General features: G+C 39.1%; 1 protein-coding gene across 2 annotated transcripts in view; it reads left to right on the forward strand.

Annotated features, from left to right (window-relative positions):
- CFAP74 (cilia and flagella associated protein 74) overlaps window positions 1–13,643 on the forward strand; it is a 92,347-nt gene that overhangs the window by 60,456 nt on the left and 18,248 nt on the right. For both annotated transcript variants that reach the window (XM_055799332.1, XM_055799333.1), the window contains 7 exons: window positions 1,933–1,999; window positions 2,451–2,540; window positions 4,434–4,607; window positions 6,482–6,653; window positions 7,976–8,088; window positions 8,935–9,057; window positions 10,167–10,288. In XM_055799332.1, coding sequence (XP_055655307.1) covers window positions 1,933–1,999; window positions 2,451–2,540; window positions 4,434–4,607; window positions 6,482–6,653; window positions 7,976–8,088; window positions 8,935–9,057; window positions 10,167–10,288 — 861 coding nt within the window. The remainder of the gene's footprint in view (window positions 1–1,932; window positions 2,000–2,450; window positions 2,541–4,433; window positions 4,608–6,481; window positions 6,654–7,975; window positions 8,089–8,934; window positions 9,058–10,166; window positions 10,289–13,643) is intronic.

Here is a 13,643-nt window from a genome sequence, read left to right on the forward strand (position 1 = left end):
TGAAGATGCTACAGTTCTTGACTGAAGGGAATCACTGGAGAGCTGTAAGGTCTGAATCCAGCTGCTGTAGGAGATCTTGGTAGAGATGGTTAGCACTTCAGTCACAGGCTAATGGAGGTGCATAATTGACCACAATACAGCAGAGCACTTAAGCTTTTAAACTTGCTCTGGTCCTTGGCCGAGTATGAATGTAGTTTTTTTCTCCTTTTGAAGTCAGGTATGTAGGTTTAATTTGGACTGACTTACAATAAATTTAATTTATATTACAAAGCCTGAAGCTAACTAATCTTCTGACAAAATGAGAGGGGTTTCAGGCTCTCAAAGACCGATTTATTAGGTGATTTTCTTCTCATTTAGTGTGTTGGACAATTCAATATTTTAAATCTGCACCTTGGATTTGTGACCAAAAATGAAAGAACTCTTTCTGGAAGGCCTAGGTCTTTCCTTGATATAATTGCCTTTCAAAGTACTCTCCAAAGACAAATGAAACTCTACGTATTGTGAATAGAAAGAGTCAATGATTCTTCAATGTCTGAGGGATGAATTCATGTGTTTTCAAGTAAATTGGACATCCATACATTTGTCAGATAGATAGCAAAAATAACATATAGATCTTATTAACCTTTGTCATATTATTAATAATTTGAAGAGCACAGATCAGATTTGCAGACACTGTCCTTACACTGTATAATGATTATCTTTTCTCGGGTAGAACCATACATAAATTGTTTGTCACAAAACAGTTTTGCCAAGCTTTTTGAAAATGCTCAGTACATCTAAGCTGCCATGGTATCAGTTGTCCTCTGTATCATTTGCACAGGTAGTTGTAGACTTACTGCTTGAGAACTGTTTAGTGACAGATGTTACATTTGCTAATAAAAGACTATATTCTAATGGTTAAAATGAGCATTATTACATCCTCATGCAATGAGGGTCTATTCTTAGCATAGTGGTTCTCTGTGTGTTTGTGTGTTTGGCAGCCTGTGCTCTAAATCATAAATATTTATCAAGGTAACGTTTGAAATAAAGGAGCTATTCCTTAGAGTCTTTCTCAGGGGAAACTGCTAGTGACCTGTTCTGAAGGTCACTATACAGATGCTTATTTCCCTGTTCACATTTTAAGCTCCTGAACTCTGAACAGCATTTCCCCTTTCTGTTTAAAAATGTTTCATCTTGCTTTTGTTTTGGTTTTCATTTTGTTTTGCTAAAATTGTTTCAGTGTTTCACTTTGATTAGGTATACCCACGGCTAACAACTTTTTATCTATTTTGTCTTATCTTCCTTTCTGTTTCCGTCAGGCAGAACAGGTCTGCAGTCATGCCTTGATAATTTCATTTAGAGTGCAGCTGTGAGATTTTTTGTCTTCTGATGGGCATTTTGCTTGCATCACAGAGACCGTGAAATGAGGCATTGAAATGAGTGACAGTTTCTATTCAAGATAATTTTGATACAGTTTGCAGCGAGCGGCACATTCTCTAATCGTTTGCAGCTACCTTCTGGGTTTTTTTCCCCACTTAATTTCCTGTTTGGACAGGGGAGATGTTACAGAGCAACGCTCAATGGGTGACAGGAGAAGCTTCCTCGCTGTTTGAATAGGCGATTGGGCCACCCTGTTCTTGGTGATATTACCAAGCCTCAGCTTCACCTGTTTGCCTACAGGCTCTTTGTCTGTAGCACGAAGGCAGTAATTCTTGCCTTTTAAAAGCACTTGTAAGGCTTTCTGAGTAAAGCCTCGATAAAGAGTCAGCCTTTGTAGTCTTACAATTGCAGCAGGGTTCTATAGCTTTTCATTAATCTGTCGCTCATTCTGACTTTTCCAAGTAATTAATCCAAGTGGGGGGAAAAAAACAGATCTGCTATTGTTACCAGAGTAGGAGCTGGATGTTTCATACATAGCTTTAATTTGGAGTTTTATGTTAATTATCTCCACAGTTTTGACCCACCCGGCAAAATGTCTGCTGGAATGTCCTGTGAATTAGTGGTAACATTTAAGCCAATGGTAAGTGTACCAGAGTGCTAAGTTACACAATTATGAGAATCCTAGTATAATCCAGCAGTCTGATTAAAAGTATCATTAATTTAATTTCTTAACTGTTAACAAGGAAACGACATTCCTAGGCAAGGCAGTGTTGTAATGGACGACTGCGTGCATGTTCCAGCTCTGTTAAATTGTCGTAAGGCATATTCTGAGCACACGTTTTAGAATGCCTGCCACTAAGTATTCTTGGACTATGTTTTGAAACGTACTCCAAACAAAAAGATCTATAATACCGCCTAGCTAAACTTAGCCAGGCAGTTACCAAAACTATTTTAAAGCAGAAATGTAGAATCTGTAGAGATAGGTATGTTACTCAGAATGAGTGAAAATATTTTTCACCAGGCTACACAGGCTGAATCATTCAAGATTACTTGGTTGAGTTGGTTGGTTTGTTTTTTTTGTTGTTTTCCAGATAAATGAAACCCTGGAAGGAGAAGTCATGTTTATGGCACAGACAGGTTCTTTTTCTGTTCCACTGAAATGTACACCCAAGAGATGCATTGTAAGTGACTTCAAGTATGTTCAGAGTCAGTATAACAACAGTAATAGAAAATGTGTGATAGCATAAACATAATTGAAAATATTTAGCAAGAAATATTTAAATTTCTTTCTTTTTTATTTTCTAAATGGAGAGTCTCTTTCCAGAAAATGATTCGTTCCTTAGCTTCCCAGATTACAGTGAGCCTTATACAAAATTACCTTAATGGGTTTACTTAACCATGAACTGTAGCTTTAACTTCAGGTTGGGGTTGACTGCAGTAGTTCTGTTCAGAAGTGGATGACATGGTATTACACTGGGAAGAGAAACCCTGGCTGGAAATGAACTATCTTTTTTTCATTGGAATTTTTGGAAATTCCATCCCAGACCTGCAGTAGTTTATTCTATAGTTTTCTATGTAGACAAAACCCACATACTATCTTTCTATCTTTTCTGGCATTTGTCAAAAGCATGTATCATTTCCTTTTAGCATCTCAAAATCTTTTGAGAAGTCTATACTGAATTTTAGGTGAAGAAGGTAATATGTTTACTCTTAAGAGATGGAAATACAGCCTGCACTAACTGTTTTTAGATACCCTAACTTCCTATGAGCTAATTTGAATAAAGTATTTGATAAAAGCAACAGCTTTGTTTTTAAATTACTTCCTTCACAGCTAAGAGTAGCTTTATAGGCCAAAAGAAACTATAGATGAGTATATACAATGCTAGAGGGAAAAGATTATGCAAGGAGACACCCAGTATCAGAATAAGACTAGAAATACAAAATCTGGGGCATGCTGGGAGCATACGTAATAATAACAAATAATTTTTAAAAGGTGTTTAGACATATGAGTGTCTTCCTGGAATTTGTGATTGTTAGATTTTAGTAAATTGAATGAATAGGATTGCATGTAAAGTTTCTTTACCGGACAACATGTTGAAAATTTTGTGCACAGGGAAATGAATCAAGAACAATCTGTTACACAGAAAATAGAAGAGGGGAAGTAACTGAAAGTTAGTGCGCTATAATTATTATATTAGCATTCTTGCAAAATATTTAAGGATGTGCTTCATTTTAAGCACTTGCGATATCATTCTAGCTTCCTACAGCAATATGTGATATCTTAAGTCTGAGTATGTGTATAGGACTCTGTTGGTTTCCAGTTAGAAGACCCTGAAGATGAGTCTGCACAATGCAGCTGCAAGCCAGCACGTTTAGCTTTGGTCAGAGGAGTAGTTTTCTTCATCTAGAGAGTTCATACCAGCGTGGGGCACTGATTACACCCAGGAACTTCTGTTCTTTATGCCCTGAAAGTGGGAAGAGTTCAGCTGTAAGCAGGATACTAACAAGCAACCAAGTTGCCTTTGTCTTTTTGATGCTTGAACTTGAATAACAAACCTTTTGTTATCAAAATCATTAAAAATTCTTTATGAAGCAGCATATTACTTCATAAACTCCTTGTAAACCACGATAGCTCAAAGAAACAAGGCAGAATGTGTTACAAACTGATACATAGTCACTATATGATGTTAAATGCTGCTTGCTTCTCAGCTTGATGCTAGGACAACCGTTTTTCTGCAATACAAGAGTATCAGTGCTGAATTGGTACATAAATATTACCTATTTCCAGAGTAATGACCTAAAGGCTTATGCAAGCTGTTACTATGAGCAGAATTTAGCCTGTTTTTCCCCTTGCAGACTGCGATGGAAGGGGCTCAGTTTAACATGACATTGTTTTAATGAGTTGGCTGCTGCAAGAAGGCAGAAGGATACCCGCAGTTCATGTCACTATTTGATATGGTCTTTGAAATGATAATAAGAAATGTAAAGTCTTATTCTTGAAAAGGTGGATGCTCATTTAATTGACATTACTGACTATCTAGGACAGTACTAATTAATGGTTTATCTTCTTACAGCTGGCACTAGATAAAGAGCTCATTGACTTCGGCAGCCATGTGGTGGGAGAGACAATTTCACGGACCATCAACCTGACAAACAGTGGAGCTTTGGGAACAAGATTCAAAGTTCAGATGTCAGCAGGTGACAGTAGTACATGCAGAGCAACAGAAAAATCTTCTCCTGGAAGAATGGTAGGTTCAAAAGGATTTCCCTAAATCAACAGAAACATTCTGCTTTGCAAAGTGTGGTAGAATCATAGCTCAGGTTGGAGGGGGCTTTGGAAGATCATCTGCTCCAACCTTTAGTAGTTTGTTTATGTTTGAGCTGGCCTGTCTTGATACGATCTGTTAGATCCCCAAATACCAGAAGAGAAATTTAAATTTAAATAATTTAAAATTATTTAGGGGGTAGGGGGGAAACTAACAGTGATAATTTTTTGTAACATTTCAATCATTTATGTAATGATTTCTATCTTCTCCACATCCATGAAAATTAGGAAAAAGTACTTTGGTTAAGAGGAGATTCTGGCAGAGTCACTTAAAGTCCCAACTCCTGGACTTAAGAGAAATGCTAACAGTTGCAAAACTAGCAATGGAGTAATGACAAATGGGAGCACTAGCCTGTGATTTTCCCTTGCTGCCCAAAGAAGGACAGTCACAGTTACTGACAGCTGTTGTTAGAAGGGAAGGAGCTGTCGTCGTTTGACTAATAATCCCATTGAGGGCTGTTGCCTGAAAACAACAATAATAAATAGTGTGAAAAAAATTGAAGGAGGATCTCTCCAATCAATAGTGGAATGAATGCAAATGATTGTAATACTGTGTCCTGTGGAATGTCCTGGGTGGGAATGAAGCAGAGACTGGAGAAATGTACCAAGACTCAGACACTTGGTGCAGAGCTGACAAAATGTGTGGTGTTAGACCTGATGGTTGCTCCTACAGCATGCCAGTTTCAAAGCTGACAGAAAACGGAGGAATCCTAACAGTTGTACTCCTCCATGTAGCAGATAGTTTTAAGTGAAAGACACAAGAAAGCATGCATACAATTGTCTTTGCATGTCAGCACCGTGGGCCGGATTTTTGAGTAGTCTGAACAACTTAACTCTGAAGATGTACTAAATAAGTTGTAGAGTTCATTCTTAAAGTGGGGAAACTTTCAGATTTTAAAAAAACCCAAGCAAACAAAAAAAAACCCAACAGCAATGAACCACTCACTGTGGTAGGAGCTTGTGTTTTGTAATTCCTGTGTTGATGAATATCACTATCATAAATGTTCCTTTTTCCTCAAGTGTTGCCTGGGTAGTACACATAAACAGATAGATTTCACAGGTCCTTGACCAGAGAGAATAGCACTACTAGGCTGTGTATCTTTTATGAAGTGCCTGTATGTTCTTGTAAGCTCAGTGCAGAGTCTTTATCCTTTTTCCATCAGTGCAGTCTTTTAATTTCTTTGATTGCTGAAGAACAATTGGCTCAGATGGTTTTCAAAATTCTCTGCTTGATAATCTAGCAAATTTTTAAGTTCCAAGAAAAGACATGACCTCTCATTTGAAACATTACATTAAATACTATGTACAGTGAAACTGCTGAGCTATTTGCCACAGTTTTCAACTCATATATTATCCTTACATTAAAAGCATGGTTCAAATAAAAGAATTTGTGAAATAACACCGTATCTGTATCCATGGTTTCCCTTCTGTATTCTGTCCTTTGTAGGTGTGTAATAAACGGAAGTCTAGTTTTAGCAGACCTAATTTTGACATAGAACTGCCTGTGTTTCCACAAGAAGAATGTTAGTTCTGTTAATTGTAAAATAACTGACACTGTATTGCTCCTGTTGTATTATTTACCTGTTTTGGGCAGCCAGCAAAAATTAATTCTGCTCGTTCATAAAGGTCTAGTAGAATGTGTAGTTTTTAGAAAGTGCAGCACGCTTCTCCATTTAAAATGTAGAACAGTTGCAAGAAAACACAAGTTTGATTTGCAACTGCTTGATAAAATTGGTGCTGGTGCAAGCTAGATGAGCAGACACGGTTGAAAATACTTTTTTCTTTGTTTTCTAATAGGTTACTGAACACTTCAGTGACGATGTCCCTGTAAAGAAAAACAGCGATAGTCCTGTGACAGCTGCAGTTGAGAAGGAACAAGTTTGTCCTGAGGGTAGTAAGGAAGTGACCTGCTGTGCTGCCCAGGTGGAGCAGCAGAGAGCTGAGACAAGCCGGAGCAGTAGTTCCGCAGGTAAGCTGACTACCTTAGAAAATAGCCAGTGCAGTTTTCCAGGCCAAGCATTATCCATTTGTAGGGTTTCCTGTAATGAACTGTGGAATTCAGTTTGCAAAGTTACTCAGTAAATTAAGGAGTTCATTACTCTAGTAGTAATGTTAGAGTTCTTTGTATGCTGCCTCACAAAAAAATGACTAAAAATAATGTACTGACACCATTATATCAAAAGCAGCAGAGAATCTCACTTCTCATTAGCGATCAACAATTCAGTCTTAGAAGAATACAGAACCCAACTGGCTTACAGAAACTACAAAATTGTTATCATTCTTGTCTCAGCAACTGAATACCCACTTCTCAGAATAGAAATCCACATGACAGGTTTATTTTTATAGTCTGTGGTTCTAGGAACAAGGAAGCAGAAAGATGAACCTCCTCAGACATTTTCCGTCTCATTCCTGATGTTTACCAGGTGCTTAATAAAATCCAGTCTTGTAGAAGAAAGACTTTCTTGATTTCTTTATTATCTGTATTCTTTAACATTACGTCTTGATGTTGATCTTTCCAATTGCAGGAAACTAAAAGTTCCATGAAAAGGTAGTGGGTGGCTTGCTTTTTTTAAATCTGGGATCTGTATTGTGAAATGGAGCGATTCCATAAATCACAGTAGCTGTCTCCAAAGAACACGTAAAGATGTTTTCAGACCTTAAAAAAAAAAAAAAATCCACTGCTTTGGCACATTAACATACCTTGTGACACTCTGATCTTTTTCCTGGTTAACGTGAAGGATATGGTTTGCATTTGAGTACTGCCATGGAGTCCAGCGTGAGCTTCGTCTCTCTCGTGGTGCATTAGTTTAAGGCACTTTGAAGCCCTAGTGGGAGACTGTTTATTTAAAAGGTGCTTATTATTGCAGTTGTTTTGAGCATAAAGTGAAGCAGCACTTTCACTTGCGTTGCGAGTCCTCCAGACTGCCTTGCTTTGTCCCACTGAAATTGCTCTTAAAGCCCAGCTCTCGCTTTCAGCTGAATTTGCGTTCCTTGATGTTAACAACCTCCGGTATACGCTTTGTCCTACTGAAACATCAATATTGGTGTTCTGTAGTGGAAGGCTCAGGTGCCTGAGGTAGGCTTCTAGGCTAGGGCAAAGTTGTATGGCCAAACAGAAATCGCCTTCTAGACATTTATGTTTCCCCATCACTGGCATACGTTACTTGATTTGCAATATTGACCAAAATCAATGTACTTCTGCCCGGTTTGTTATTTTTGATAAGTGACTAGATGCACACATCCAGCATTCTGTGGGATTTTGTTTGTGGTTTGGTTTTTTTTCTTCCCCAGAACAACTTGGTCAAGATATATCACATTCCAGATCAGATCTAGACACAGACAACGCACATAATGTAGTGGAACTTTCTCCTGAAGAAACACCAGTCGAAATCATGCTTGGAAAGGTAATGAATACCCTGAGATACGGATCCAAGGTTTTCACTAGTCTAAGCCTACATTAAATACATTGCTTTGGCTCTGGTGGGAAATGGTTAGGTGCATGATCGGTTTCAAGCCCGCTGGACTTCACTATATCACAATTAATTCTTTAAATGAAATCACATGACACATTTGCCCTTTCTTTTGATCTTATTTGACTTATTTGAGCTGACAGATTCTGTATAAATTTACGTTTTCCATAATTTAACTCTGTGTGTATGTGTGTATGTGAAACTTTTTTCTGCTGTGTTGTTCTGTAGTTACACAAAGTCTGGTGACAACACAAAAGATGGGGCAGGAAGAGCGTCTGGGAAGTGTCAGACTTGAGCCATATTACAAAATCTGGGTATGAGAGCGCAGATCCTGGCTGGTACTAGCATTTATGGCTTCCTCTTATGCATACGAAAGGCAGGTGGACTCAATGCTGCAATCAGCAGAGCAGATCTTTGAATGGCTGCAGAAGGCTGCTTCTCCATGTTTTAGTTACACATTCCCCAATACATGATGGAAACACTTTGGTAAACCACATTATTTAGCTGTCATACAGACTCCTGCAGTAACAGGGGAGACTCAGATTCGTTGCAAAACCATGTGTCATGCCAAGTCTTTTCCCCACAATAAACCTCCTAGGGAGCTACTAATACTGATTTATTTATTTTTTCTCTTGCATAGTGTGTTCAATCTAGTTACAAGCTAGGTGTAGTAGAGTGTTTGTATAGTATGAGTATATAGTGCTTCTTTATTTCAATACAATTTATAGCCAACTACAGTAATACAGTATTTTCATTAAAAACATGTTACTTCTTGTTTAGGTTACTGAAGGTGAAATTGGACCCCGCAGCTCAGTCAAACTTCAGATTATATTTGTCCCAGCTATCCCTGGAGATGTGCGGGCAGAGTTTGTGATCATGTTTGACAACTCAGACTGCAAACCAGTGAGTGATTTTGTGCAAGACTTGCTTCAAAACACTGTAGAAAAAGAGTTTAGAGTCCTCCTACTTCTGCTTTTCCCAAGAATTAAGAGCGCTCAAAAATCCTATATTACAAACAGGAGAAGGAGTTAGAGGACAGATATGTTTTATGAACATTCTAAGTAATAACAATGAGGTACCATGTGATCAAGTATTATGTGCTCTGGTGGGAGGTAACTGTAAATCACGGTCCTTCTTTCTGATGCAGTATGGTTGTTAAACTTGTTGGTTCCCTTAAATTTCTGTGCAAATAATCCTGATATTCCCATTTTATCAGACATCATACTGGAAAACATCTAATTCCCCTCTATTCCCAACCCACGTAGTTTATTTTCTTTCTGATATATCAGAATTGGAATTATTTAGCGTGCAGTAGTGAAACTGATGTGTGAAAGCTGGAAGAGATGACAACTTTAGTTACCACTTCAGCATATTTTGATTCTACACTTCATTGGAAGCCAAATTCTGCCTGGGAACAGTTCACAGAAGCTTGCCAAAAAAATAAAGAAAAATTTCCAAGAAGCTCAGTAGGCCAGTCTTGGCTCTCTCCACGGTCTACAGATGGAGTAGTCTACAAAAGGAGCTGCAGATGCGTACCGAAGGCTCCTGTGGGCACCCTCTCCTGCTCCTGCAGGGTCATTTTGTCCAAGTCTGAGCTATGTGGTCACTGCTGTCAGACCTGAGGTCATTACAGCAAGTGCAGCACTGCTGCTGTTACAGCATTGCTCTGCTGGCTAAACAAGCTGCAGTCTCTCAAGTTTGTGAATTACGGCATATTCACTTAAGCTAGATGCACTTTAAATATTTCTTTTCAATATCAGGGGCAGCATGCAATTCCTTCATGTTCCCTATCAAAGAATTGAAATCAAAGTACAATTTTTTTTCCTGCTGGGACACCATAACACCTAGGTTTTATTTTATGAATGATTTGCCTAATTAAAGAACCTGTTGCAATATGAATACTAGAATATTTTATTCAGCTCTAGTTTATAGCAGAAAGTCTTGTTCTGTCTAGATCAGTAAGAATTTGAGACTAACAAAAATAATTGCACTCTTGATTTATGTATTAACAGCTATGCTTTAGTGCCGTTGGGGTTTCTGTTGATGTGCCGGTTTGGGTGCCCAATCCCAACGTTGATTTAAAGATCTGTATGTATGACCGACTCTATCAGGATTGCGTTGTCATTCAGAGCAGGTGAGCTACCCTTTAATTCGCAGCTGCCTTGCTATGGCTAAATAATGAGATCTTCAGCTACTAGATGATGTCTTGAGATTCTGTTGTGCCAGACCCATCTTGTCACAGGAAGCTGAAGAACAGTTTGGGTTTTTCTCTGGTGTTCCAGGAGGACATCCTGAAAGCCCTCCAAGTTCCACGCTGCTGTGGAAATTGGAATTGGGTACCCTATGCTCCCAGATTCCCAAGACTAGCCGTAGCTATGAAGTATCTGGGTTAATACATGCTCCTGCAAGATTCCCTGTGTTGTACCTGTTCTATGGTAGAACTGTCAAGTTCCTCGGGAACAGCAGCCCCACCAAGTTCCATCGTGTGGGATTTGCACAGTGAGCATTAGGGAGCTAAATGAGTCTAGACTTAAGTGCACATTGGGTATAATCGCTTCAGCCAGGAAAATTTAGGAAAGAGTATTTTGTTGTTTCTCAGCTATTTTACCTTTAATTAAAGTCCATGGGAGACTTACAGTCTGGAAGCCAGCTGCATGCCAACTGTTCTTTATTGAGAAGGTCAGTCACCAGTATTTCCAGATTTGGAGTACAATGCTGGATAACTCGTGTCAGTCCTTTTGCGTTTACCATAAAATGGGAAGGATACAACTTTTCCTAACCCATACAGGCCTTAGCACTGCACTGGAGTGACAGATACCTTGTGAGTACACAGCTAGTGACCAAATAGCAATGTGCAGGGGATAAAATATCTGGGTGTTTCTGTAGTCCAAGTCAGTGATGTCCGGAGACTGGTTCTGTTTGCACTCTAATATAAAGATAATATTTCAGCTGATTGGCTGCCAGAGATTTTGTGCTGTTAGAGGGTAGTTGTATGATCTTTTACTCAGTTGTCTTCAGGTGCTGGGTGTCTTCTCTCCACCTAATGCAGTCACTATTGAGCGCTTATTTTAACAATTTGCATTTCTTAGATTCTTTTTAAATAGGGTTGGGGTGGGTTTGTGGGAGGGTGGGGGAGAGATTGGTTCTGTAGAAGGCATCCATTCTAAACCTCTTACCAGAATTACAGACTGCAGAGATTCTTCACAGTTGGAAAGAAATGAGTAAAGCTGTTATCTCAGAAATTCAGCTTACAGATATGACAAGCACAAGTTGTTATATAAGTGATTTTACTTGGTCTAGATAACCCAGGGATAAAACTTGCAAGTATAGAAGCAGAATAACTCTCCTAATGAAAATTTAAGATTTCAAGGGGATCCCAAAGATAGAAGCTGTCAAATTGCTTAGGGCAAAACTTCTCAACTGAGGGAAAAATCCTGCTGATCCTTTGCCAAGTTTCACTAAATTAAGAGCACTTAATACGCAGTATACTGGCCTTCGTACCTTGGCAAATCAAGTCTTTGATTTATCACCCAATTTTCCACAGTTAGGAAAATTTTCTTTGTTACCCAGTCATTTGGGCTGAAATTCAAAGCATTTAGTGTGCAGGAACATCACGTCTCTCAACATTTTATCCTGCAAAAGTAGATACATTTTGTCATTCAGACATGATGCCTGAGAAGTTTTTTCCTCTAGTAGCTACTGAAAATATTATGTAGCGTGTATCAAAGAGGATTCCTCATTGTTACACGGTACATGTCAAACCACTTCTCAAACAGAATGAATTTAAACTGCTGAAAATAGCTATAAACTACTATCAGTCAAGAAAAATTTCTTAAGTTAGAGTAGTAAGTTGCTGCATTTTCATTGTGATAGTGAAAAACTGGGGAAAGGCCCTCTCGCTAGGGTCTGTGGTCTGGAGCTACACACAGACCCAGGATCCCGAGCCCAGGACAATTATCAGGGAAGCAAAGAAGCGCCCAAACTGCTGTCAGGATACAACCAAAGGTAACGGGTTGTTACAATGGCTGCACATGGGAACTGTGTGTCAGCTAGAGTTACTACAGCTCTGTCTGAGCTAACACTGGGAGCAGCCACTCACTTGAGGGAGCCCAAAGGTAAACTTGCCGCAGCCCAGCTGAAAAGGCTGCTTGTCTGACAACTGCTGAAATGCCTTCGCTAGTGAGAACTGAAGTTTGAAGCCAGTAGATGTGAAATCTTATTGGCATAACTTCCAGAATGCAGGTACTTTAATTAAGTGTTAATGAGATACTTAAATAATGCTGCTCTTCAGGAGTATTCTTACAAATTTCTGCTCCAATCCTAACTAGTTATAGCAAAAAAACCAAGAACCAACAACAAACAAACAAAAAACAATCAGAAAAACCCCAAACAACCTTGAAACTCGTAGTGAGATAATTCTTCAGATTTTTGGGGCAAAATCTGACCCCAGCCCAAGGGAGATGATGGGTTAGAATAGCATTTTGTCCAGCACCAGTAGACACAAACATCTGACAGCAGAGCATAAAGAACTTGCCTATATCTTATTGCTGCAGCAATCGATGACACTGTAGTCTACAGCATAAATAGCAGATCAAATTTTCAAGTGCTCTGGCACTTAAGTGCCCCAGCAAGCTCAGTAGAATCGCAGAATGTTAGTTAATACTGGGTTGGTTTGGGGTTTGGGGCTTTTTTTCTGGTCACATAGAATACGGTGATCAGAAAGCGTAAAGCAGCAGCAGAAAGGGTGGAAGTATCTTCTTATCAGAATCCTGTCCAGTATAAATCGCTTTGAAAAGTAATTTCTTTGGCAGGTTATAATCTGCACTGATTTAATGAAGTAGTATATAGCTCTTTTAGATTGTCAACAGTCAGAAATCATTGCAGGCTCCCGGTACCACATGCTATAGCTGTTGATTTAGAGCAGACCATCTGGACTGGCAGCTTGTAAACCAGTCCAAGAGAAGGAAAATGACAAGCTGAAATATTTGTAAATTGCTTGGCAATTTTGCACTTAGACATACAATTCCAGGGCAAGGTATGGTCTGTGGCTATCGCTGCATTATAATATGGCCAGAATTCAGCGAACAGGGAGATGTTTCTAACTTCCAAGATGCCATTCATCGGGCAGATTGATCACACGTTTTAGCAGAGGAACTGGCAGTCTCAGCTTAGCCATGCTATGACTTCTAGCCCTGCAGGATCTCTGCTGTTAGAGGGAAAGTTACAAGAGCGCTGTGAATTCACATCTGTTTAAAAAAGTCACCACAGTTTTGGGGAGAAAGACCAACAGCAGCAGTGTTCTCAGTGCATTTATGGGATAAGACAGGCCTGCCTCCCCCCTGCCCCTGAGTCTGAGGGTTCTTTTCCTGCCTGTACAGGCTTAATTTTTGGTATTGAAATTTTGAGATAATTATGACAAAGAGGATGAATGGAATTCACAAACCGGGTACGTGTTGATGTTTCAGGTGTGTTTTGCACTTCCAGGTTCA

This window comes from Falco peregrinus, chromosome 3, assembly GCF_023634155.1.
Source record: "Falco peregrinus isolate bFalPer1 chromosome 3, bFalPer1.pri, whole genome shotgun sequence".
Classification (NCBI taxonomy): Eukaryota; Metazoa; Chordata; class Aves; order Falconiformes; family Falconidae; genus Falco; species Falco peregrinus.